Below are 25,564 nucleotides of genomic sequence, written 5' to 3'. Positions count from 1 at the left end.
ATTTTTTTTTAGTTGTTGTTTTTCACAGCAATCTGTGTAAACTCTAGAAACTGTTGTGTGTGAAAATCCCAGGAGATCAGCACTTTCTGAAATGCTCAAACCAGACTGTCTGGAACCAATAACCACGACACAGTCAAAGTCACTGAGATCACATTTTCTCCCATTCTGATACTTGAAGTGAACATGAACAGCTCTGTAGCTGTGTCTGCATGATTTTATAAATTGCTCTCCTGCCACATCATTGACTGCTGGATAATTGCAAGAATGAGCAGGTATAGGTACAGGCTATTCAGTGACAAGTGGGTGTATACTGTAGATTGTTATGATGGTTCTGAATTTAAGTGACTGTATATAGTCATGCGTCGAAAATGTGCATTAAGTTAATTTAAGATGAGTGGATTCAATATGATTTTGTCAGTCTACAGACAAGTGCTGTAGTATCACGCTGAATCAGCTAAACAATGACCATTACCTAGTAAGTCACAGTCTGCAATAATAACCGTATTCTAAAATAACACACCATCACTGTTGTTAATCTGTTGTTGACTAAATTTCATACATGCATGAGGCTAAAGAGAAGGAGTATAAGACCGCACAATCCTAATGGATTTTAGGTCTAAGTCATAATTTTCTCCAATTGTTTGGATGAGTGCATGGATGTACGTGTGCCAGATTAGGTGCAAGGGAGGCAGAGAGAGAGCGCGAGAGAGATGGGATAAAATACAGTGGTGCTTTAGAATTTTCTATATTTTTTCATAAATATGACCTAAAACATTATCAGATTTTCACACAAGTCCTAAAAGTAGATAAAGAGAACCCAGTTAAACAAATGAGACAAAAATATTACACTTGGTCATTTATTTATTGAGGAAAATGATCCAATATTACATATCTGTGAGTGGCAAAAGTATGTGAACCTCTAGGATTAGCAGTTCATTTGAAGGTGAAATTAGAGTCAGGTGTTTTTAATCAATGGGATGACAATCAGGTGTGAGTGGGCACCCTGTTTTATTTAAAGAACAGGGATCTATCAAAGTCTGATCTTCACAACACATGTTTGTGGAAGTGTATCATGGCACGAACAAAGGAGATTTCTGAGGACCTCAGAAAAAGCGTTGTTGATGCTCATCAGGCTGGAAAAGGTTAAAAAACCATCTCTAAAGAGTTTGGACTCCACCAATCCACAGTCAGACAGATTGTGTACAAATGGAGGAAATTCAAGACCATTGTTACCCTCCCCAGGAGTGGTCGACCAACAAAGATCACTCCAAGAGCAAGGCGTGTAATAGTCGGCGAGGTCACAAAGGACCCCAGGGTAACTTCTAAGCAACTGAAGGCCTCTCTCACATTGGCTAATGTTAATGTTCATGAGTCCACCATCAGGAGAACACTGAACAACAATGGTGTGCATGGCAGGGTTGCAAGGAGAAAGCCACTACTCTCCAAAAAGAACATTGCTGCTCATCTGCAGTTTGCTAAAGATCACATGGACAAGCCAGAAGACTATTGGAAAAAAGTTTTGTGGATGGATGAGACCAAAGTAGAACTTTTTGGTTTAAATGAGAAGCGTTATGTTTGGAGAAAGGAAAACACTGTATTCAAGCATAAGAACCTTATCCCATCTGTGAAACATGATGGTGGTAGTATCATGGTTTGGGCCTGTTTTGCTGCATCTGGGCCAGGACGGCTTGCCATCATTGATGGAACAATGAATTCTGAATTATACCAGCGAATTCTCAAGGAAAATATCAGGACATCTGTCCATGAACTGAATCTCAAAAGAAGGTGGGTCATGCAGCAAGACAACGACCCTAAGCACACAAGTCGTTCTACGAAAGAATGGTTAAAGAAGAATAAAGTTAATGTTTTGGAATGGCCAAGTCAAAGTCCTGACCTTAATCCAATCAAAATGTTGTGGAAGAACCTGAAGCGAGCAGTTCATGTGAGGAAACCCACCAACATCCCAGCGTTGAAGCTGTTCTGTATGGAGGAACGGGCTAAAATTCCTCCAAGCCGGTGTGCAGGACTGATCAACAGTTACCGGAAACGTTTAGTTGCAGTTATTGCTGCACAAGGGGGTCACACCAGATACTGAAAGCAAAGGTTCACATACTTTTGCCACTCACAGAGATGTAATATTGGATCATTTTCCTCAATAAATAAATGACCAAGTATAATATTTTTGTCTCATTTGTTTAACTGGGTTCTCTTTATCTACTTTTAGGACTTGTGTGAAAATCTGATGTTTTATGCAGAAATATAGAAAATTCTAAAAGGTTCACAAACTTTCAAGCACCACTGGAAAGAGAGAGAGAGAGAGATGGGATAAAATAGAGAGAAAGAGAGAATATATAGTTGTCAGTCTGCTGTGAAGAAAGGTGGGTGAATGCAGACTCATACTCAGCTCATTATGTCGCTGTCACACAGTAACGTCAATTATTGTGAATAATGGTGTGATACGGTGCGTGAGAAAAAATTCAAACACCTCGTGAGACAGAAAAAAAAAGATTAAAAGTCAACAAAGGGAAGACCACGGACTGCTTCTTCTTCTTGGTGGAAATTTACACCGAAGGCCAGCCAGATCCAAGATCTGTTCTGTGAGCGGAGAACGCGAGAAATAATTCACAGCACACTACACGTCTCACATGGGCATTGTGTGTGAGTGTGAGACGTGTGATTTTAATGCAGACACTGAGAAGGGTGAGAAGTCAGAGTTGCTCCTTTTTCAGCTCAAGCCCCTGTGGCTTTCACGTCTCCTCTGATCAATCCTGGGATAATTCTGTTGCCAGTGTGATGCATTGGTCTATTTCACACCACTCGCTTCATCCTAAATGCGCCTGTGCTCAAATCCCTGCCTCTGCCTCATAACGATGCAGTGCTTCATTTGTTTGTTTGTGTTCTCGTCCTTTTCGAGGTGCCCCTACAGAGACAGATCCTTGAGTGTGATTCAGAGCTGCCTATGTTGCAAATACTGCAGAGTGCTAGCTTCTCAGAAAAGCCATCAATACCCTCCTGTCATTAACAAAACACCACATTTTACACCTGCTTCAAGAAAAGGTTACTAACACCAGATTATTTCCCACAGGAATAAAAACAATTGAATTAAAATGAAAAGATTCCTTACACAATGAAGGGATTGCGTTTTATGTTCACTGATTTGGGTAGAGGAATGATCCAAAAGCTAGTGTCAGCACTTGTTTCCCTATGTGGAAACCAATCGTGTGAGAGCAGAATGTGTGGAGTGAGAAACAACAAACTCCAACTCAGCAACTGTTCAGCCAAGCCAAACTACACACACTGAATCCTTCAATCAAAAGCAGCAAAACCTCTGCCTTTGCCGACCTCTGCTCACATGATCCGGATCTCCTCCAAGCCCGGGATTTGTTTAAAAAGCTGTCAAAACATTTTGAGACAACAAATTTGTGACTCTCACTCAGCACTGTTGAACAAAACAAGTGCTGCGTGTGTGAAGGACGATTTTACTTTGTGGAAATCAGTTTCAGCTGCTGTCAGATAAATTCAAAGCTTCAGGCTGCTGCGTTGCACTGACCAGAGTGTGTTTCTTCTTAACACTTTTGAAAAAACAAGATCAACTGTGAGCTACTGCTCACTTACGTATCCGCCCGCTCTCGCTTATATCAGAATGCAAGCAATCGAAGGAATAGGACACTTATTATGGATGTTGACTTCAACAAATAATGAACCCTGAAACAAGTAAGGAAAGAGCCGTGTCTCTCCCCAGGGATTTCAAACAGCATCCTGGTGAACTGTCATTGTGAAATAGCATTTTGCTTCTTGAAATAGTGTCAAGATCCACCCTATACATTTTGTAAATGCATTCAGTCGGTAAACAGGAAGTTGATGTGCGACAGACCTGAAAACGGTATACACGGTATAGAACCCCAAGCTGAAACTTGGAACCAAATATCAAGCAGGTGTGATTTGTAGTTGCTGAGAAACGTGTTACAAAAGTTTTGCAAATCCATGCTATATGTTTCGTAAATACATTCAGTCGGTAAAAAGGACGTTGATGTACGATAGACCTGAAAACGGTACACACGGTATAGAACCCCAAGCTGAAGCTCGGTACCAAATATCAAGCAGGTCTGATTTGTAGTTGCTGAGAGAAGTGTTACGAAAATTTTGCCAATCCATACTGTATGTTTGTAAATACATTCAGTCGGTAAACAGGAAGTCGATGTGTGACAGACCTGAAAACGGTACACACAGTATAGAACCCCAAGCTGAAGTTTGGTACCAAGTATCAAGTGGCTATGATTTGTGGTTGCTGAGAAAAAGGGTGTTTTGGATGGACGGAGATAAGGACAGAAGGACGGACAAAGGTAAAAAACCAGTATAACTCCCCCCTGGAGCATGGGTATAAGAAGCCACGTGAAGCCCTGTGCTTTACTGAATACAGTTCACCACTCCATGGGATCAATCAGCATCTAAGCCCAGGAGTCAGGAGAACACAAATGCATGAACCTATAGATACTTGAAAGTAAACTCATCTCATCTCATTATCTGTAGCCGCTTTATCCTGTTCTACAGGGTTGCAGGCAAGCTGGAGCCTATCCCAGCCGACTACGGGCGAAAGGCGGGGTACACCCTGGACAAGTCGCCAGGTCATCACAGGGCTGACACATAGACACAGACAACCATTCACACTCACACCTACGGTCAATTTAGAGTCACCAGTTAACCTAACCTGCATGTCTTTGGACTGTGGGGGAAACCGGAGCACCCGGAGGAAACCCACGCGGACACGGGGAGAACATGCAAACTCCGCACAGAAAGGCCCTCGCTGGCCACGGGGCTCGAACCCGGACCTTCTTGCTGTGAGGCGACAGCGCTAACCACTACACCACCGTGCCGCCCCTGAAAGTAAACTAGTAGAATCAAAAATGGGACATGGGGGTAATTCATTGCAGAAACCTGCATTTCTAATGAGCGTCTGTCCTTTGGGGCACATTATAAGCAATGCTTGAATGAAGTGATAAGGATAAAAACATACACTGATCACTACACAGTGAGTTATAGCCATGCTGTCATCCAGCTTGAGAGAGAATTTACTCAGGAGGTAAATGGAAATACAAACAGGATATGTTACACACTGAGCCACAGAAAACATTCTCCAATCTGTCCAAATAGATTGGCAGAACAGGTGATAGTGATGGGCTGCTCTTCATGGACACAAGACGTCAGCACTTAAGCTTTTTTCCAGATCTGATGGCATTCTATACATATATTTACCCTTCTATATGTACATAGCTTTTTGTTTTTTTCTACACTTTTTATTTGTTTGCACTAAGAGAGCTAAGTGACACCGGAGTCAAATTGCTCGTGTGTGTTCACATAGAAGAAACCTTTATTAAGAAGAAACCTTTATTCGTCACATGCACAGTGAAATTCATCCTCTGCATTTAACCCATCTGAAGCAGTGAACACACACTCAGAGCAGTGGGCAGCCACACCAGAATGCCCGGGGAGCAGTCAGGGGTCAGGTACCTTGCTCAAGGGCACCTCAGCCCAAGGCCGCTCCACGTCAACCTAACTGCATATCTTTGGACTGTGGGGGAAACCAGAACACCCGGAGGAAACCCACACAGACACGGGGAGAACATGCAAACTCCACACAGAAAAGCCCTCGCAGGCCACTGGGTTCGAACCCAGAAGCTTCTTGCTGTGAGGCGACCGTGCTAACCACTACACCACCGTGCCACCCCGCCCACATACCTGGCAAATAAAGTTTATTATTATTATTATTTGCTATGCTTGAGTATATCAAGTATCAAATAAGTAAAGCTACAGTCACACTACAGCTCACGATGCTTTGCGATGGGTTATGGGGCGTTTTGGTGACGATGCATAGCGATATACAGGTGAGCTAAAAGCTGTGGTCATACAGCAGGTGAACACTTGACTGTCACATCTTCGCACACTTACTCACAAGACCCAGTCGTCATGGGAAACACTTGATGCTGATTTGAGCGCAATCAGCACACGGATATAAGGACACAGAGGCTTTGCGAAGTGTTATCATTATCACTGTCATGTTTGTTTCTAGCCATGTTTATGACTCTGCTTTCCATTTCGTTTGTGTTTTGTTACTCTGACCTTGCCTCAGGTTTTGTTTTTGTAAATATCATACCTGCTAATAAGCACTCTTCCTGCGCTTAGATCCGTCTACCGCAGCATACCTGCCAGAATACTTTGCAAAGTCTCTGTGAAAACAGTGTCCTTATATGCACATGTTGATTGCGCTCAAATCAGCATCAGGTGTTTCCCATAATGACTGGGTCCCAAGTGCATGCACAACGTGCTCTGAAGGATCCCCAAATGTAACTGCACCTTTTAAGTCTTGAGGCAGGTTAGGCCGGTGTGTTGATGAGGCTCCTGTGAACATCAGGGGCATGGATTTGAGACAATTGCATCTTAAGAGGCTTGATGAAGGTTCCAGGAGCTTTTGGAAGTATTCCCAAACCCACCTGCGAGTTAGCCTGGGCCCGCCCATCCTAAGCGTGACGCAACACGAGGGCGTGTTGCGAGCTTAGTCTGGCCAGGCAAGTTTTCTACAGCTCTTCCAATCGGGAGCCAATCAACTTTGAGCATCTCCAACGGCCCTGTGTAGAGGCGTGTTCAAGGCAGTGACGTAGTAGAACTGCGACCGGAAGCCATAGATTGTTTACAGAATCTATGCCGGAAGCGCTTCATTCACTAGAAACATTACGAACATGGAGCAAGTTCTCATTGAAAACGGAGCAAAGAGCAGCCCTGGAGGTATTTATTGAAAGGGAGGACGTTTTCGCCTTGCTCCCGGCCGGCTTCGGTAAGAGTTTAATCTACCAGTTAGCCCCGTCGCGTCGCATACGTCAGAGAAAAGAGTGATGTGATTGGTTTAAGCTTTGTCACAGCCTTTTCTGGCTTCGACCAGTAGCAAACTGAGGCATTTCAGGGAGGTGGGTCAACCACGCACTTTGGGAAACGGTTGGGCTTAATATCTTTGCCAGACCAAATGCTCGCAGAGCTTTGAAGTCGCGTTAGCCAGACTACCTGCGAGTATTCGCTGCTTAGTTTGCGGACGAAAACATCACCACCAAATTTGAAAGCATGCACTGAAATTTTTTGCGACGTTTTTGGTCACTCACAAGGTGGAAGCACACCCGAAAACAACTTGCCAAGCTCAGAGAACCGTTGCTGTGCATTGCACGATTGGTGGCGATGCTACCAATTTTTCATCGCCAAGTATTTGCAAACCCATCGTGAACTGTAGTGTGACCAAGGCCTAAAGAAACACATATCACTACTCACTTTCGGAAACTGTTTTATTACACACTCATTCATACCCATGTGGAAACTGGGAGAAACCTCCACAAAAACAAAAACTCAACAGTAGCTGGAACTCGCGATCAAACCAAGACCCCGGAACTTTTCTCACATTATCTCTCTTTTTTTCTTCAGAAATGTTAGACACCAGTAGTGGCCTATAAAACTGCTTGCTTAAGGCCTCTGCATGCTCTTGCGACAAGGATTTCGCAGATAGCTTTTCGCAGACAGTTGTAATTTATCGTTGAGCGGGGAGCAATAGGCGTGCGCGATGTTATTCACCGGCACAACGCAAGGGGGCGCGAAGTTGCTAGGAGTAGTTGGTGGGTGTGGTTAGTGGAGTGTTTATCCTCCGGTTACTTATAATGACTAGAACTTTTTTTTTTATAATGACTAGAACTGGAGTCGTATAGATATACGTACTTCCTCAATCAACCGCTCTTCATGCTGCTCCATCTTCGCTCGTGTTTTTAAAAATGCCGGTCGTGAAAACAAAACAAACCGGGAAAGTAGGGAAGCCAGGCTTTTAGATAGAGGGGCGTCTGGGCGTCTTTTCGACGCCCTGTACTGAAAAAAACAAGAAATTGGACGCCCTACTTTTTAGTACGACGCCCTAAAGACGCCCTAATATTTCCGCCCGTGTTATGTCCGGTAACTTAGCTGAATATGTTAAAAAATCGCCGAGTCTGAGCTTTCCGAGGATCTACAAGCTTTGTTGACACCGCCATTTTGGAAATTTCAGAAGTCTCGCTTTGACAGCTGTCTTTCCCGAAGACGCCCAGGGTTACCATAGCAACAGCACGAGCCCAGAGTACAAAATATAGGCACCCGCCGCAGAGCTACAGAAACACGCGTTTCTATGGCTGCACTAATTTCAAAGTTGTGAGAGCCCTCGTTATAAATAAATGGGTTATTAAATAAATTTGGTGTACAAAGCACTTGTAATATGCGTTCCCAGAGCAGAGGGGGAAAAGATGTATGCCTAGGAGACACTGGCATAAATATCCAGACAATATAGCCGTAGACTCCGCAGCTAAATGTGGAATGTAGTCTATAGAAAACCGGCCTTACCTGACATGTTATTTATCCCGAATAAATCCTTTTAACAGTAAATAACACATTTTCATGCAGATTTTCCCAACATTACAGGCTACGTAGTGGAGAGTGTGGTAGTCGAGCCGGCGGGTAGTATTTCTAGTAGGCTAAACAATAATCAAATACGACACGTTCTAAAGGATGCTGGGATTCCAAAGAACGCACGTGAAAAGGACGAACACGTGGGATATTTGGTAAGGAAGATAGAAGATAGATTTTTCTGAGTTTTTTGGGCATGACAGGAAGAAAATGAAGAAAAGAGGAAGGCAAACAACGATTTCCAACTTCTTTCAGAAGAGAACTCATGTAAGTTTTTTTTTTTTCTTCTGTAACTGTTGATAGGCTTGGAATGTCAAAAAACTATCACAATCCCATAACTAGACAGCCAGGTTTCTTGCATGAATAAATAGGGATGACCGGGGTTGGTTGTCACAAGTTATGGTTGTCACATTCGTCATATCTCAGCCACCATAGGGCGCTGCTCAATTCCACCAAGATAGAAATGTTTAGAATTAGTACTGGGGTCATTCTACCTGAAAAGTTATTGTGTGTTGCATGCATTTCAAAGGTGAGAACAATTTGAAGGTTTTTCATACCTAAATGTAAATTTTTAGTACCTTGGTTTTTACCTTCTAGCTTTGTAATTAATGGGTTTCTATTGAAAAAACGAATACCATTATAATGTTTGAAGACTTAGCCATATTTCCTGTGTGTTTTTTTCTTTGTTATACTAAATCTTTGGACGCTAGCGGCTTTGAAAGCAAAACTGGTCAGCCGGGGTTGGTTGTCACACTGTGTTCGGGGTTGGTTGTCACATGTAATGCAATTGCAATAGGTGCACTACTGACTGAGACAAACACAGCTACAACAAGCTTTATTTATGTAGTATTCTGCGATCAGAAAGCTTTATAGCTAATTTGTCATGCTTAATATGCAACTCCAGCTCAAAAAATCCCAGAAATATACCCATTTTAATAATAATATTCATTAAAAATATACGCAGTTTGCAGTGTATTTTGTTTTGGTGTTCCCAAAGTTGATATTGTATTACCAATCTGTTATACCTACATGTATTTTGAATACATTTTCTTTAACATTTTTACATAATTCTCAACCCCCTAAAACACTCGTGCCAGCGGCGCTCAACGCGCCGCTACACCTCGCCACATACAGTGACACCTGCAAAAAAGTTAGACTCCCTAAAAAAAAATCCTGCCTAAAAGCCTGAGGGAAGCGGAAGTGCGTGTACAGCGGATGTAGAGTGGACCAATCAGAGCCCTCTTGTCTGCGAGGCTTCTGCGGTGGTCACAATTTTTGGGAGGTGCGCGCAGAGCATCTGCGAAGGTGGGGGGGGCTACGCAGACACTGTCTGCGACGCTATCTGCGAGGACTGGGTTGTCAGCATAAATTGGCCTTTAGTATTCGTAAAAACAAACCTGTGAAACTGAGCCCTTCTCCCAAAACTGATCCCGGGTACAGATTTGCACAGAGTCCTAAGGTCAAGTGTGAACATATGCTAAGAGAGACTGATGAAAGTGAAGAGGACTCATCAGAAAAGCAGAATGCTCAGTTGCACTGCAACCAATAAGGGCTTCAAGGAAGCTTCAATTATCATAGCACTCTGCAGGGTTCCTGCTGGCGCTCGTCATGCTCGTCATTGACGAACATAATCCGTATGAGACGAAGAGAAAATTACTAGCAGTTGTCACAGTGACGAATGTATTTGTCATCATTATCATAAGTCATCTTTTACAGAAATTGCTCCACAAATCCCTACCTTTGCTGAAATTCCAACCCCAGTGAAGAGACAGCAGGAAGCCAGAATGTAAACATGCATGTGCTTGTGACCAATAAAAATCAATCAGCTACACATTATGACCAAATGAGTGCCAAGCTTTTGACCAATCGCAGTGCATCTTAATCAGCCTGGTGTGGCTTTGTAATTATCTCTGCGTGAACCAAACAATGGTGCAGTCTACGCTGATGACGTTTTTTGGGCTTCTTCAAGTACTGAAGATGATTTAAGGACCGAAACAGCCACGGAGGAGGCGCGCTCAGAGCCCCTACCATCCCCGAGCACATCAGACAGTGTCGGTAATACTTTTTTTTTGTAAAAAAAAAAAGCCAAAGTGAAAGTGTGAGAAGTGACTGGAGGGAGCCCTGTTTCAGGGGCCGTGGCGTGTTGAGTACCCATGGCGAATGTATGATGTCATTCTGTGTTCAGTTCATAAATCGACGGGAATATCGAATTCCTTCACTGTTGGTTGTTCCAAGATTTTTCATGACTCTATTCAACTGTAAATCAAGTTTTGTGTTGAAGTAAATGGTAAGCAGAGTCCTAATACCTCTTCTGAATAATTCCCTGCTAAAATAACCTTCAGTAAGCTCAAACTAAAGAGGTTTATTTTATCCAGAGGTGGACAGTAACGAAGTACATTTACTTGAGTACTGTACTTAAGTACACTGTTTGAGTATCTGTACGTTACTTGAGTATTTTTTTTTTTTGGAAACATGATTTTAACTTCACTACATTGGAAAGACAAATATCGTACTTTTCACTCCACTACATTTCCATCAAGGTCCTCGTTACTCGTTACTATGAAGCGGCTTTGAAAGTGGATGTTTTTTCTTTTCTTTTCTAAAACGTGATTGGTTTTTTTTGCAGGTGACACTGAGACAGCCGATCGATAACCACTAGGGTCACGTCACGTCCATAGACTGCATAAAATCAAGGTCAATTATTTCTCAACAGCATTATTTAACACGATCAGTTAATGGCAGAATGGAAGGAGGCGGTTCTTCTGGGGAACGCACGCACCCATGGCCATACCTAGAACCCATGTTTCAGTTTTCTGAAAGGATTAAAGATTCGTTTCATTTTAAATGTTTGCATTGTTTGCTGAAAATGAACCACATTACAGCCTACAAAAACTTGCCGTCCAACCTGCGGAAGCATATTGAGGGATATAAACGTTTTATTCCAAGAGAAAGCTTGCAACAAAGTTGTCTGTGCTTTTAGAGCTAGCAATAACGTTGCAATAGCTATGCAGTCTGGTTAGTCACATGACTTTCTATGGATTTTCCTGCCAAATCGCCGTAGCCTTGTCCACGGCTAACGATAACACATAACTAGTTAACTTGGACACTGTTAGTTAGCATGTAAAAACGGAGTTATGCTAACATGAATAACGTTAACTTATCTGAAGTCCTTTGTTTTAGCATAATCTTGCCAAATAAACAGAATGTAGAAATCTTTCTTTTCTAGCAGCGTTAGCTACCCAATATGATTTTGAGTTTGAGAAGAGTTTGCTAGCATGTCAGATGGAGCTTCACTGACTAGCTAGCTTAACGTTAAACCACCATGATGCACAGCATGTATTCATTTTGTGAATTCACATTTCTGTCTTTGGTAACGACATTAGGTTTTGTAAGTGTTGTGGCAATAATACAGCAATGCGTTGACAGAAAATGTACTTTTAATACTTAAGTATTTTTAAAAGCAAGTACTTCAGTACTTTAACTTAAGTAAAAGTTTGACTGGACAACTTTCACTTGTATCGTATTTGACCAGTGGGATCTGCACTTTGACTTAAGTAATGAAGTTGGGGTACTTTGTCCACCTCTGATTTTAGCTTGATGGTGCGCAGGGCGCCCAAAATCATCTCATCTCATTATCTCTAGCCGCTTTATCCTGTTCTACAGGGTCGCAGGCAAGCTGGAGCCTATCCCAGCTGACTACGGGCGAAAGGCGGGGTACACCCTGGACAAGCCGCCAGGTCATCACAGGGCTGACACATAGACACAGACAACCATTCACACTCACATTCACACCTACGCTCAATTTAGAGTCACCAGTTAACCTAACCTGCATGTCTTTGGACTGTGGGGGAAACCGGAGCACCCGGAGGAAACCCACGCGGACACAGGGAGAACATGCAAACTCCACACAGAAAGGCCCTCGCCGGCCACAGGGCTCGAACCCGGACCTTCTTGCTGTGAGGCGACAGCGCTAACCACTCCACCACCGTGCCGCCCCGCCCAAAATCAAATCTTTCTTATTAGAGGCTGGAGTGGATCCCAAATTTTATATGTAATAGAGAAGCTTAGCTGTATCTGTACAAATATTTGAATTGTGCCAGTTTGCTTTGTATAAACCTGTATTACGTCCACTTTGATAAGTCAGTAACGAAGAAAAAACACAGACTAAGTGAAGAAAAAAATAAGAAAAAGTGAAGAATATGTCTTTGTCTTGATTTTTCAAGGAAAAAAGTAGAGAATATTTTTCAGAACGCAGGAGGAACGCTGACTCTGTCAAAGTTGTAGCCAATACAGTAAAGTATAAAAGAGACTGACCTTGTGAAAGCTGCCATAAAAGATTTTTCTGATGTCAGGTCCTTCAAAGGTCACTGTCTGGAAAACGCCCTTATAGTCATAGTTAAAGAATGTCAGCGTTTTCCCACCATCTGAAAACAAAAACAAATTCAAAGTGAAAATCAGGTTCATATGATACAATTACTGTACCGTTTATCTTTTCAGCGAGAATATTATTGCACTGCTATGACAAGCTGCTGCCTGTTGAAAGCGCTATTGGTGTTGTGCTTAAGGAAGTATTTTAGTGACCAACGTGCAAACAACAGGCTGTCAAATATAATACTCACTGTCCAGGATGAGTCCCACCAGGGGTTCATTGGCTTTATTGAGAATTTCCCACAATGCAAAGGCCTCCTGAGGAGTATCTGGCAGGATGCGGAACAGCACCGACACGGTGTAGTCAGACGGGAGTCCCTCAGGGTGCAGATATCTACCGCCAAAACACAGATGTCAATTAAAAAGTGTTTTATCTCAAAACTGAATACACTGTGCAATTTGTGCTGAAACATAACCGCTATTTTTCACTGGCTCTGTAACTGTACCAGCTGTGATCTGCTACCAAGCACTCATTAACTGAGCTTCTAATGACAGAGTGGCCAAGCTGGGAAAGATACTTATGATGTGGCTCTGTGGCGAATGAGCATCAGAGAAGAATACACTCGATTGTTCAAAGGCACTGAAGCTTTCCATTATAATAACAGTACTCCCTCTGAGCTCAGGAAAGCATAGCCTAATCTAAATGTTATCGGTTGTCATGCGAGGAAGAATCTGCGAGTTCTCAGAACGAACCTCATCACTGATTCCCTGAGCGCTCAGGAGCCAGTGATTTTATTTTGAGACTCGTTTGGTTGTTCTTAGGCCACAGCATGGACACAATTGCTCAGCCATTGGAGATGTTAACCTGTCACAATACGACTGATATGAAGGAGGAAGGAAAAGATCTCATCTCATCTCATTATCTCTAGCCGCTTTATCTTTCTACAGGGTCGCAGGCAAGCTGGAGCCTATCCCAGCTGACTACGGGCGAAAGGCGGGGTACACCCTGGACAAGTCGCCAGGTCATCACAGGGCTGACACATAGACACAGACAACCATTCACACCTATGGTTAATTTAGAGTCACCAGTTAACCTAACCTGCATGTCTTTGGGGGAAACCGGAGCACCCGGAGGAAACCCACGCAGACACGGGGAGAACATGCAAACTCCACACAGAAAGGCCCTCGCCGGCCCCGGGGCTCGAACCCGGACCTTCTTGCTGTGAGGCGACAGCGCTAACCACTACACCACCGTGCCACCGAAGGAAAAGATTACCAACATTATATTGTTCTGGTCAGGTTTGATCCAATTTTTAAGTTTTAATACCACTTATGACAATATCTGCCAATTTAATGATTTTATATTTTTAAGTTGATGGGTGACTTGTAAGCCATTTTGATATGAGATTTTTTTTCTCAAGTTAATGGAAGACAAAGGGATTTTACATGTGTGCAACCTCATATTTGTACTCTGAGGAAAGACAGCATGGTCAAAGGCAGCAACAGACTTCCTGGGCACTGGATTGAAATTTTCCGCGTCTCTTTTCACAAGAATCACTTGAATACCTACTTGTCCGTATGAGCACACATGGGAAGATCATCAACAAAGTCACAAAATGTCTGTATGATTTACAATTTAATATAAATACTATAGCACACCTGCTCCTGAAGCTCTATAAGTCTTTTGAGAGCCAACGTCTAGTCGTGGATGTCCTGAAGGTGTAGGGAACTGATCGTGGTCACAGTTGTGGTCATAACTGAACTCAGTGGGCTGTGATGTATTAAGCTGCCCATGGAGAATATCACATAAAGACTGTATCAACCACTGCCGAGACGTCATTTATACTGAAACGAATTTGAAAGAGGCAAGATCTGGCTTGCCCCATATGAGCCACCATGTGACGATAAGCAGTTTGCTGAAGCCCAATTCCCCAGAAACCAGCCTGTTGTTTGAAGGATGTGTAAGTAGTCGCTCCTGTTCTAGCCGCCTCTGAGTCTCCATTAGTTGTTTTTTTTCCCTCCACCTCCTCCATATGTGCACCTTCTGCACAACGCTATGTGACAACTACAGGTAACCTGTTCTCCAAAGCTTGAAACAGACTCCCATCATCTCATGTCATCTCTTCACAGATGTACTGAGTGCGTGATTTTTTTTTTTGAACCATTTGGGGCTCCATGGGTAATAGCATGAGCTGGGTTTCTTTATTAGCTTGCGAGCGTTGTTTTCTAACACTCCATTGAATTGATAACCATGTAGCCATTTTATTATCTCATCTCATCTCATTATTTCTAGCCGCTTTATCCTGTTCTACAGGGTCGCAGGCAAGCTGGAGCCTATCCCAGCTGACTATGGGCGAAAGGCGGGGTACACCCTGGACAAGTCGCCAGGTCATCACAGGGCTGACACATAGACACAGCCAACCATTCACACTCACATTCACACCTACGGTCAATTTAGAGTCACCAGTTAACCTAACCTGCATGTCTTTGGACTGTGGGGGAAACCGGAGCACCCGGAGGAAACCCACGCGGACACGGGGAGAACATGCAAACTCCACACAGAAAGGCCCTCGCCGGCCACGGGGCTCGAACCCGGACCTTCTTGCTGTGAGGCAACAGTGCTAACCACTACACCACCGTGCCGCCCACCATTTTATTATTCACACATCACATCACATTATCTCTAGCCGCTTTATCCTTCTACAGGGTCGCAGGCAAGCTGGAGCCTATCCCAGCTGACTACGGGCGAAAGGCGGGGTACACCCTGGACAAGTCGCCAGGTCATCACAGGGCTGACACATAGACACAGACAACCATTCACACTCACATTCACACCTACGGTCAATTTAGAGTCACCAGTTAACCTAACCTGCATGTCTTTGGACTGTGGGGGAAACCGGAGCACCCGGAGGAAACCCACGCGGACACGGGGAGAACATGCAAACTCCACACAGAAAGGCCCTCGCCGGCCACAGGGCTCGAACCCGGACCTTCTTGCTGTGAGGCAACAGTGCTAACCACTACACCACCGTGCCGCCCACCATTTTATTATTACTTCTTTAAAAAAAAAAAAAGTAGTAGTTCATTGAATTAATGCTTTTTTTCTGATATCAAAAATGATAGTTTCTTTTACTGCTTGTAGAAAATTTGAATTACACTGCAACCGTGCTATAACAAACTCTTTGGGGGACGTCCAAAGAATTTTTTCTACCGAAAAGTTTGTAATACTGAAATGGACCCACTTGTCACACCAAACACTCATGTTATATGGGAAATTTTAGGCACATTCTCCTTATGACGAATTTCTCCTTCCGAGCCACTATCTCAGTTCATGACTGAGTTAATGCCGCACTCACAACCCGCCGTAAGTGTTTTGGACATGCACGGGTCGCAGGGTTTGGTAGCTCGCAGCCATGCCGCAGGGTCGCGGTGAACCCGGGGGAAAGTTTGGGGGAGGAATACGGGCAAAGTACTTGTCAAATACAGGTTGCATTCAGCAGAGGATAAGAGAGAGGAAGTGATTAGGAAAAGACGGGACAGAGGCCACCGCCTCTGCCGCCTCACATTCTGACATCGGTGTTCCTGCATTAGCAAAGCCAATATCGCGTTGTGCTGCTCCTCAGCTTCTATCATTTGCCTACAAGGGTCCAACTCCCTCAGTCGTCACGGCAGTATGGCGACAGCCATCTTCTTCCCTTCTACAATGCTACACGCTACATGATTTGGTTCCTTGGTTCCTCCCCAATATACGTATATACCCAGAGTCTTGCCCCTTGTGTTGCGTACGGGTCGTGTGCGCTGCGTGCATGCCACACATAGGGGTAGAAAGTGAGACGTACTTCTGTCTTGGGGGCCGCAGAAAAAGAAAGTGTGGAATACTTGTGTAGTACTTCTGAGGCACGTCACTCGTACAACGACCATGCGTCACTCATGCGTCTTACTGTCATCGCAAAAAGCTCCTACTAGCCACGTTGCTGACTTGGTTCAGGCGTACAAAAAGAGTACAGGTCCCGTACGTAGTGTATTCGTTCTTGATTTTACACAAAACCTGTAGAATTTGCATGTGCAGGACCAAAAGTCTCCACAGCCAGTCTGCGACCTTCTACGGCGCTGAACACACGCAAGTGTCGCGCAAGTCTCAAGCACAGTTTTGCCAAATTTTTTACCGTAGACCGCCCGTAGTAGCACGTACGGCGGGTTGTGAGTGTGGTTTAAAGGACCACGAACGGAGGCGATGATTTCTTTGTCTGTTATGGAAACGATGGAGGTTAACGGTGTATCGTTGTCAGTGTCCACACACTGACTCGCTATGTTTTCTAAATCTTCGCCGTTCAGTTCATTCACATGCTGCAAATCACCGATGATGTCATTTTATACCCTGTCCACACTAGGGATTTTGTACTGATACGATACTACTTTCGTACCCCAACACCTGTCCACACTAGCAGCTATACAGGTACTGTAGCGGTATAACTGTATCGGTACGAAACCCACAAATGTATGGGTTTCGTACCGGTACAGTATCGGTACTGTAGCACTTCGCTGTAGTGTGGACAGATGAAGCGGTTCTGTATCGATACAAATATAATGCGCATGCGAAAATGAAACGACCGTGGAGCTACATGGAGCAAAGAAAGGGGGGAGAAAGGGAGAGGGGGAGGAGGGAGGGAGGGGAAAAGAGGGAGGAAGAAAGGAGGAAGAGGGGAAAAGGGAGAGAAAGGGAGGGGAAGAGAAGGAAAGAGGGAGAAAGGGAGGGGAAGAGAAGGGAAGAGGGAGAAAGTGAGGGGGGAGAAAGGGAGATTTGTTTTGTTTCTTTCTCAACTGCCTCGCGCGTTTTATACGATTCGACTGAATAAATGACCACCAGAAATACAGACTGTACACTGACAACAAAAAGCACACACACGTCGTTTCATCCGCCATATTCTCGGAAGGAAGTTACTCGGTAACCACGGAAACATTTCGCGCACGCGCATTTCAACTTCCGAGAAAAAAAAACGCAAACATTTCTCGCTAGTGTGGACAGATGCACTAAACTGTACCGGTATACTTTGTATCGATACAGTTATACCACTTTCGTACCGGTATAAGTGTGAACACAGCATGTGATCGCGCTGGGGGACTGGGCGGGGGGTATAAAAACACTGCAGGTACACTTTAACTAGGTGTTAAGTTTAGTGGTATCAGCAGTCATTTTGTCCTTTTATCAATCACTGTTCTCGATAATTGTTAGTGATTGACACCTAAGCGAGGATCATTAATCATTTGTTTTATGGAGTTAACACGTATTGTTAACTTGACTCTGGACTTGATTACTTATTGTTTGCCTCTGGTGAGAAGAGGAACACATGGGTCAGTGTGTCATGTAGGCAGGAGAACGAGGCTACGTTTACATTAGACCGTATCTGTCTCGTTTTCTTTGCGGATGCACTGTCCGTTTACATTAAACCGCCTGGAAACGCCAGGAAACGGGAATCCGCCAGCGTCCACGTATTCAATCCAGATCGTGTCAGCTCCGGTGCTGTGTAAACATTCAGAATACGCGAATACGCTGTGCTGAGCTCTAGCTGGCGTCTCATTGGACAACGTCACTGTGACATCCACCTTCCTGATTCGCTGGCGTTGGTCATGTGACGCGACTGCTGAAAAACGGCGCGGACTTCCGCCTTGTATCACCTTTCATTAAAGAGTATAAAAGTATGAAAATACTGCAAATACTGATGCAAATACTGCCCATTGTGTAGTTATGATTGTCTTTAGGCTTGCCATCCTTCCACTTGCAAGTAGTAAGTGATATGCGCTGGGATCACACACACAGCGGCTCAGTCCCGAATCGTGGCTTGTTCACTTCACTTGCGCGCTGTGTGAGCTGCGCAGGGCCGGAGTGCGCACCCTCCAGAGGGCACTCGCTGTTCAGGGCGGAGTGATTTGGAGCGCAGGATGCCTGCAGAGCCGAGCGTATCCATGTATTAGGCTTGCCATCCTTCTACTTGCAAGTGGTGAGCCTTGCGCGGCTTGCCATCCTTCTACTTGCAAGTGGTGAGCCTTGCGCATGCCCTAAATGCACTGGGATCATGTTACGCGCCGTCTAAAGTCATGTGATTAGCGTATCCGCGTATTGGCGTTGCTGTGTGCACGGCTAACGGTTTTAGTGTAAACGCGAATCGTTTTAAGAACGTTAATCTGATGATCCGCTGATTCGACGTAATGTAAACGTAGCCTGAGAGGAAGAGTGCTTATTTACAAACAGGCAGGCAAACAGTTCAAAATGTAAGACAAAGGCAGGGTCGTGAAACAGGCAATGGTCATGTGAGGCACAAACAGAATGACAGAGGCAAAGACGAGAGGCAGAATCCAAATTCACAAAACAAAGTCAAAACCAGATAGGCAATACAGAGACGCAAGGCTTGGTAACGTGAGACACTAGGTAAAGCGCGTTTATTTCACCAAGTCTATGTTTAGAGAGTCCTTATACATAAGTGCATGCTGTGATTGAGCTCTAATCAGGAACAGGTGCATTGTACTGTAATTAGTCCTAATGGCGCTGCACGCTCGAAGTGCCAATGCGTGTGGACGTGACACAGTGATGTTTTTATTGAAGACTCCGACTCATTGTCACTAAAGGCGGGAGATACGAATTTAGCTTGTTACGTGCATTATAGTTCATAGTAAAAGAGTTCATTATAGCGCGGTTGCAGTGTATTGTGTGCAACGTTCATTTTATCAGTCATTTAACCACATGCCAGTAATTCTTGTACATACTTGGTTGGCTGTGAGATGAGAGCATCCTTGTGCAGCCTGTAGCAGGGGAAGCTGTTGAAAGTTCCAGGCTCCATGGAAACACCCTGCACGTTACTGTAGTCTTTCTCCACCAACCCAAACATCTCCATCATATGGAAACCTGCAGCACATCAGAGCAACGCTACTGAACTCAACAGCTCACCTCAACTCAGAGTGCAGTAAAGAAAACACATGTAGCAAGGAGGACTGTATTCAGCTTAATTTTTTATTTATATTTACTCTTATTTCCTGGGGGATAATTAAATAATATTGGCTGGCTTTTTTTTTCATGGTATATCAGATATATTCCATTCGGCTAGTATGGTATTGAACAAGTCGAAGACGAGTACAATATCATACTAGCTGAATGGAATATATCTGATATACCATGAAAAAGGCATTATTATTATTATTATTATTATACATACACATTAGATGGAACAATATTCTAATGAGCTAATGAAGTTTTGGTAGCCTTTCGGGTGTTCAATACGTCTTTCTCTTTCAAAACTCTCAAAAGCTTCCGTATTTAACGAAGTGAACCTGGCGGCCATGTCCGTTTACATTCGCATCAGCTCCGACCTGCGACATCATGTTGTCTTGACAACCATGCAATATCATAAACCATATTGCACGCTCATTCTCCATTGGGTAGAGTGACGTAATACATGTAGGATAAGCGACACGCTAACAATATTGCATGCTATCAAACCAAATGAATGAAACCCACTAGAAGGGAATAGAAGACGTGTTTTTATTCCATGGAAAAAGTGTCCTGTATGTATAATAATACAATATACTGTGCAGATAACTTTGTCTTCATATCTTCCAAGGTTCAGCTGACACTGTGCTAGACAGTGATTATTATTTCAATAATAAAATTTGAGAGCACAATAAATTAATCCGTGACCACAGGACCTTCTTCTCTTGGGCAGATTGTTTTTGCTCAATTTTAGCCTGCACACACAGATCTGCATTTCCTTAGTAGAAGGTAATCAAAGTTTTAGAATTAAATCCTTCATAAGACTTTATAAGAAGTTATGGTACCATAAATGGAACCTGTGTTAGAACAAAGCCTGTAAAGCACTGATAGACTGAACGCTTTTTGGCAGTTTGTTTCAGAAAAGCCAGACGCAAAGAGAAGTAATTCTGATTAATCCTATGACATGTGCATACTGTATCTTGGCAAGATAGCGAAAGAAATTTGCCTGACAGGAAAAGGAAACATGCTCACTGATTACACAATTATTCTGTCTAGTTTTGGCACCGTATAATGTAGGATATACAGGGTGTTTCAAAAAAATGTGATTTTTATTTGAGATGTAAATATCCCAGAAACTACATAGTCCAGGCAAATGAAACTGAACAGGCTTAATATTGGGCAATATAAGATTTATTCCTCAAAATGTGAATGAGAAATTCAAAGGTATGTGGATTCCATGAATGATTTCACAAATTTTCAATATGCACACTGCCTGAGACACACACACACACACACACACACACACACACACACAGCCTTCCTCTTTGAACTTTTTGTGCCGTGTCCAAATCTGCATTGCAGTTGGTGCATTTTTAGAGAACTCTCTCATAAATGGATGGCACGGTGGTGTAGTGGTTAGCGCTGTTGCCTCACAGCAAGAAGGTTCTGGGTTCGAACCCAGCAGCCAACAAGGGCCTTTCTGTGCGGAGTTTGCATGTTCTCCCCGTGTCCGCGTGGGTTTCCTCCGGGTGCTCCGGTTTCCCCCACAGTCCAAAGACATGCAGGTTAGGTTAACTGGTGACTCTAAATTGACCGTAGGTGTGAATGTGAGTGTGAATGGTTGTCTGTGTCTATGTGTCAGCCCTGTGATGACCTGGCGACTTGTCCAGGGTGTACCCCGCCTTTCGCCCATAGTCAGCTGGGATAGGCTCCAGCTTGTCTGTGACAGCGGTAGGACAGGATAAGCAGCTACAGATAATGGATGGATGGATGGATCTCTCATAAATGCACACTGCACAGTCTCGTTCGAGTGTACTCTAACGCATAAAATGCCTTTCCTTTTCCAGTGAATGGCATTTCTATACCTAAAAACAAAAAACATTAAACATAAAGTTTTGACCTGTTTCCACACATGCTATTAAAATTTGAGGTCAATTGAACGAGAATTGGTAAAGTTATTAGATTGTGAAATGATAAAGTTTTTGAAACACCCTGTATTACAACAAACAGTCTCAGTTTTGACTGGAAGTATTATATATTTAATATTGAGTAACTGATTCAAATAAGGGGCGGCACGGTGGTGTAGTGGTTAGCGCTGTCGCCTCACAGCAAGAAGGTCCGGGTTCGAGCCCCGGGGCCGGCGAGGGCCTTTCTGTGCGGAGTTTGCATGTTCTCCCCGTGTCCGCGTGGGTTTCCTCCGGGTGCTCCGGTTTCCCCCACAGTCCAAAGACATGCAGGTTAGGTTAACTGGTGAGTCTAAATTGAGCGTACGTGTGAATGTGAGTGTGAATGGTTGTCTGTGTCTATGTGTCAGCCCTGTGATGACCTGGCGACTTGTCCAGGGTGTACCCCGCCTTTCGCCCGTAGTCAGCTGGGATAGGCTCCAGCTTGCCTGCGACCCTGTAGAACAGGATAAAGCGTCTAGAGATGATGAGATGAGATGAGATGATTCAAATAAGGTCATGGATTATTACACAAAACAACCACATTGTGCATTTTCATTGGAAATTCACTCACTCACCTGCTAAGGTGTTCCCACTCATCAGCAAAGACGGGCAAGCTAGAGACAAAAAGTTTGAGTTACAATACATAAATGCGAATCGATTAGCAAGAATGAATGATTTACAGTTTAGTTGTGGTGATATCCAGCATCGTTTTAAAGTTGACCGTCAATTTTAGTTTCACGATAAACTCTGGTTATGGAAAAAAAAAAAACTATGTAAATCAGCTTGCAATATGGGGCTTTTAACTAAATATTCCTCCTCCACAAGACTTACTGGCTGTTGCTGCCTCACACACAAATGTTATGAGCTGCTCCTCGATTTTATTGACTGCATCCAGATCGTCTACAAAGAAGACGTGTTTCTCGCTGGGCTTGCTTGCAATGTTCACCAGCTCCCCATAATCCGCATCAGCAAAGCCAATGGCAAAGATGATGTAACCTTAGGAAAACCACATATAGGCTTGGCATATGAGACGATACCCACAGATGCATACATTTTACCGACTCCACAATTCAGCTTCCTTTGGCAATTTCATCAGAATTTAATAAGTTATGTTTACTACTGTACTGCACTGTTTTATAGCAATACAGTGGTGCTTGAAAGTTTGCGAACCCTTTAAAATTTTCTATATTTCTACATAAATATGACCTAAAACATCATCAGATTTTCACACAAGTGCTAAAAGTAGATAAGGAGAACCCAGTTAAACAAATGAGACAAAACTATTATACTTGGACATTTATTTATTGAGGAAAATGATCCAATATTACATCTCTGTGAGTGGCAAAAGTATGTGAACCTCTAGGATTAGCAGTTCATTTGAAGGTGAAATTAGAGTCAGGTGTTTTCAATCAATGGGATGACAATCAGGTGTGAGTGGGCACCCTGTTTTATTTAAAGAACAGGGATCTATCAAAGTCTGAGCTTCACAACACATGTTTGTGGAAGCGTATCATGGCACGAACAAAGGAGATTTCTGAGGACCTCAGAAAAAGCGTTGTTGATGCTCATCAGGCTGGAAAAGGTTAAAAAAACATCTCTAAAGAGTTTGGACTCCACCAATCCACAGTCAGACAGATTGTATACAAATGGAGAAAATTCAAGACCATTGTTCCCCTCCCCAGGAGTGGTCGACCAACAAAGATCACTCCAAGAGCAAGGCGTGTAATAGTCGGCGCGGTCACAAAGGACCCCAGGGTAACTTCTAAGCGACTGAAGGCCTCTCTCACATTGGCTAATGTTAATGTTCATGAGTCCACCATCAGGAGAACACTGAACAGCAATGGTGTGCATGGCAGGGTTGCACGGAGAAAGCCACTGCTCTCCAAAAAGAACATTGCTGCTCGTCTGCAGTTTGCTAAAGATCACGTGGACAAGCCAGAAGACTACTGCAAAAATGTTTTGTGGACAGATGAGACCAAAATAGAACTTTTTGGTTTAAATGAGAAGGGTTATATTTGGAGAAAGGAAAGCACTGCATTCCAGCATAAGAACCTTATCCCATCTGTGAAACATGGCGGTGGTAGTATCATGGTTTGGGCCTGTTTTGCTGCATCTGAGCCAGGACGGCTTGTCATCATTAGTGGAACAATGAATTCTGAATTATACCAGCGAATTCTAAAGGAAAATATCAGGACATCTGTCCATGAACTGAATCTCAAGAGAAGGTGGGTCATGCAGCAAGACAACGACCCTAAGCACACAAGTCGTTCTACCAAAGAATGGTTAAAGAAGGATAAAGTGAATGTTTTGGAATGGCCAAGTCAAAGTCCTGACCTTAATCCAATCGAAATGTTGTGGAAGGACCTGAAGCGAGCAGTTCATGTGAGGAAACCCACCAACATCCCAGAGTTGAAGCTGTTCTGTATGGAGGAACGGGCTAAAATTCCTCCAAGCCGGTGTGCAGGACTGATCAACAGTTACCGGAAATGTTTAGTTGCAGTTATTGCTGCACAAGGGGGTCACACCAGATACTGAAAGCAAAGCTTCACATACTTTTGCCACTCCACAGATATGTAATATTGGATCATTTTCCTCAATAAATAAATGACCAAGTATAATATTTTTGTCTCATTTGTTTAACTGGGTTCTCTTTATCTACTTTTAGGACTTGTGTGGAAATCTGATGATGTTTTAGGTCATATTTATGCAGAAATAGAGAAAATTCTAAAGGGTTCACAAACTTTCAAGCACCACTGTACATACTTGTAAAATGCATTATGAACAATACTTATGGAAGTAAAATAAAGATGAGAATAAAAGGTTTCAGGCTGTCATTAGAGAAACTGTGCCATGATAATATTTCATGTGGAACTTTTTTTTTATTATTATTATTCAACCCGACCAGAACAAAATGTAAAAATATCAACCACCCTGTGCTAGTGATGAATGCTTTTGCTGTAGCGTCCCTCACCCTCCGTCTGCAGGTCTTTGGAGATCTTGTTAACGTCGTCCTGTGAGCGGCCATCTGTGAGCACCACCAGGACTTTGGGAATTCCCTTCCTCACAACAGCCTCTTCTGTAAAGATGCTCTCCTTCACGTGTTTAATGGCTCGACCTGACCACACGTCACAAATCACAGGTGTAAGGGCCTTAAGCTAGGGAGCACAATTTACAACAAATCTGTGTGCACAGTGACAGACAATACTTAAGCTAGAGTTACATCAGTTTTATGTGTGACTGCCGAAGGGGAACGATGTGTCAAAATGCCATGCACCCAGCCCCAGAAAGAGAAACCAAAGATTTTAAAGAAAATGAAAAAAAAAAAAAAAGCCCCCAAACTAAAATGCGGTCTCTTTGGAAACTTAATGATAACATTACAAATGTGCAGAGGTGGACAGTAACGAAGTACATTTACTTGAGTACTGTACTTAAGTACATTTTTTGAGTATCTGTACTTTACTTGAGTATTAATTTTTTTTGGAAACTTATGACTTTAACTTCACTACATTTGAAAGACAAATATCGTACTTTTCACTCCACTACATTTCCATCAAGGTCCTCGTTACGCGTTACTATGAAGCAGCTTTGAAAGTGGATGTTTTTTCTTTTCTTTTCTAAAACGTGATTGTTTTTTTCGCAGGTGACACTGAGACAGCCAATCAGTAATCACTAGGGTCACGTCACGTCCATAGACTGCATAAAATCAAGATCAATGATTTCTCCTCAGTATTATTTAACACAATCATTTGATGGCAGAATGGAAGGAGGCGGTTCTTCTGGGGAGCGCACGCACCCATGGTTCTGTAGC

General features: G+C 43.4%; 1 protein-coding gene across 2 annotated transcripts in view; it reads right to left on the bottom strand.

Moving 5' to 3' along the window:
- The window catches only part of col14a1a (collagen, type XIV, alpha 1a), a 256,796-nt gene that overhangs the window by 57,144 nt on the left and 174,088 nt on the right, over positions 1-25,564 (bottom strand). For both annotated transcript variants that reach the window (XM_060921730.1, XM_060921731.1), the window contains exons 28-33: positions 24,728-24,871; positions 22,588-22,752; positions 22,332-22,370; positions 19,591-19,729; positions 13,080-13,222; positions 12,775-12,884 (exon numbers count right to left, since the gene is read on the bottom strand). In XM_060921730.1, the coding sequence (XP_060777713.1) occupies positions 12,775-12,884; positions 13,080-13,222; positions 19,591-19,729; positions 22,332-22,370; positions 22,588-22,752; positions 24,728-24,871 (740 nt within the window). The remainder of the gene's footprint in view (positions 1-12,774; positions 12,885-13,079; positions 13,223-19,590; positions 19,730-22,331; positions 22,371-22,587; positions 22,753-24,727; positions 24,872-25,564) is intronic.

The sequence above is a fragment of the Neoarius graeffei genome, chromosome 5 (assembly GCF_027579695.1).
Source record: "Neoarius graeffei isolate fNeoGra1 chromosome 5, fNeoGra1.pri, whole genome shotgun sequence".
NCBI lineage: Eukaryota > Metazoa > Chordata > Actinopteri > Siluriformes > Ariidae > Neoarius > Neoarius graeffei.
The sequence above is the reverse complement of the archived record's forward strand: the minus strand, read 5'-3'. Positions and strand labels throughout refer to the sequence as shown.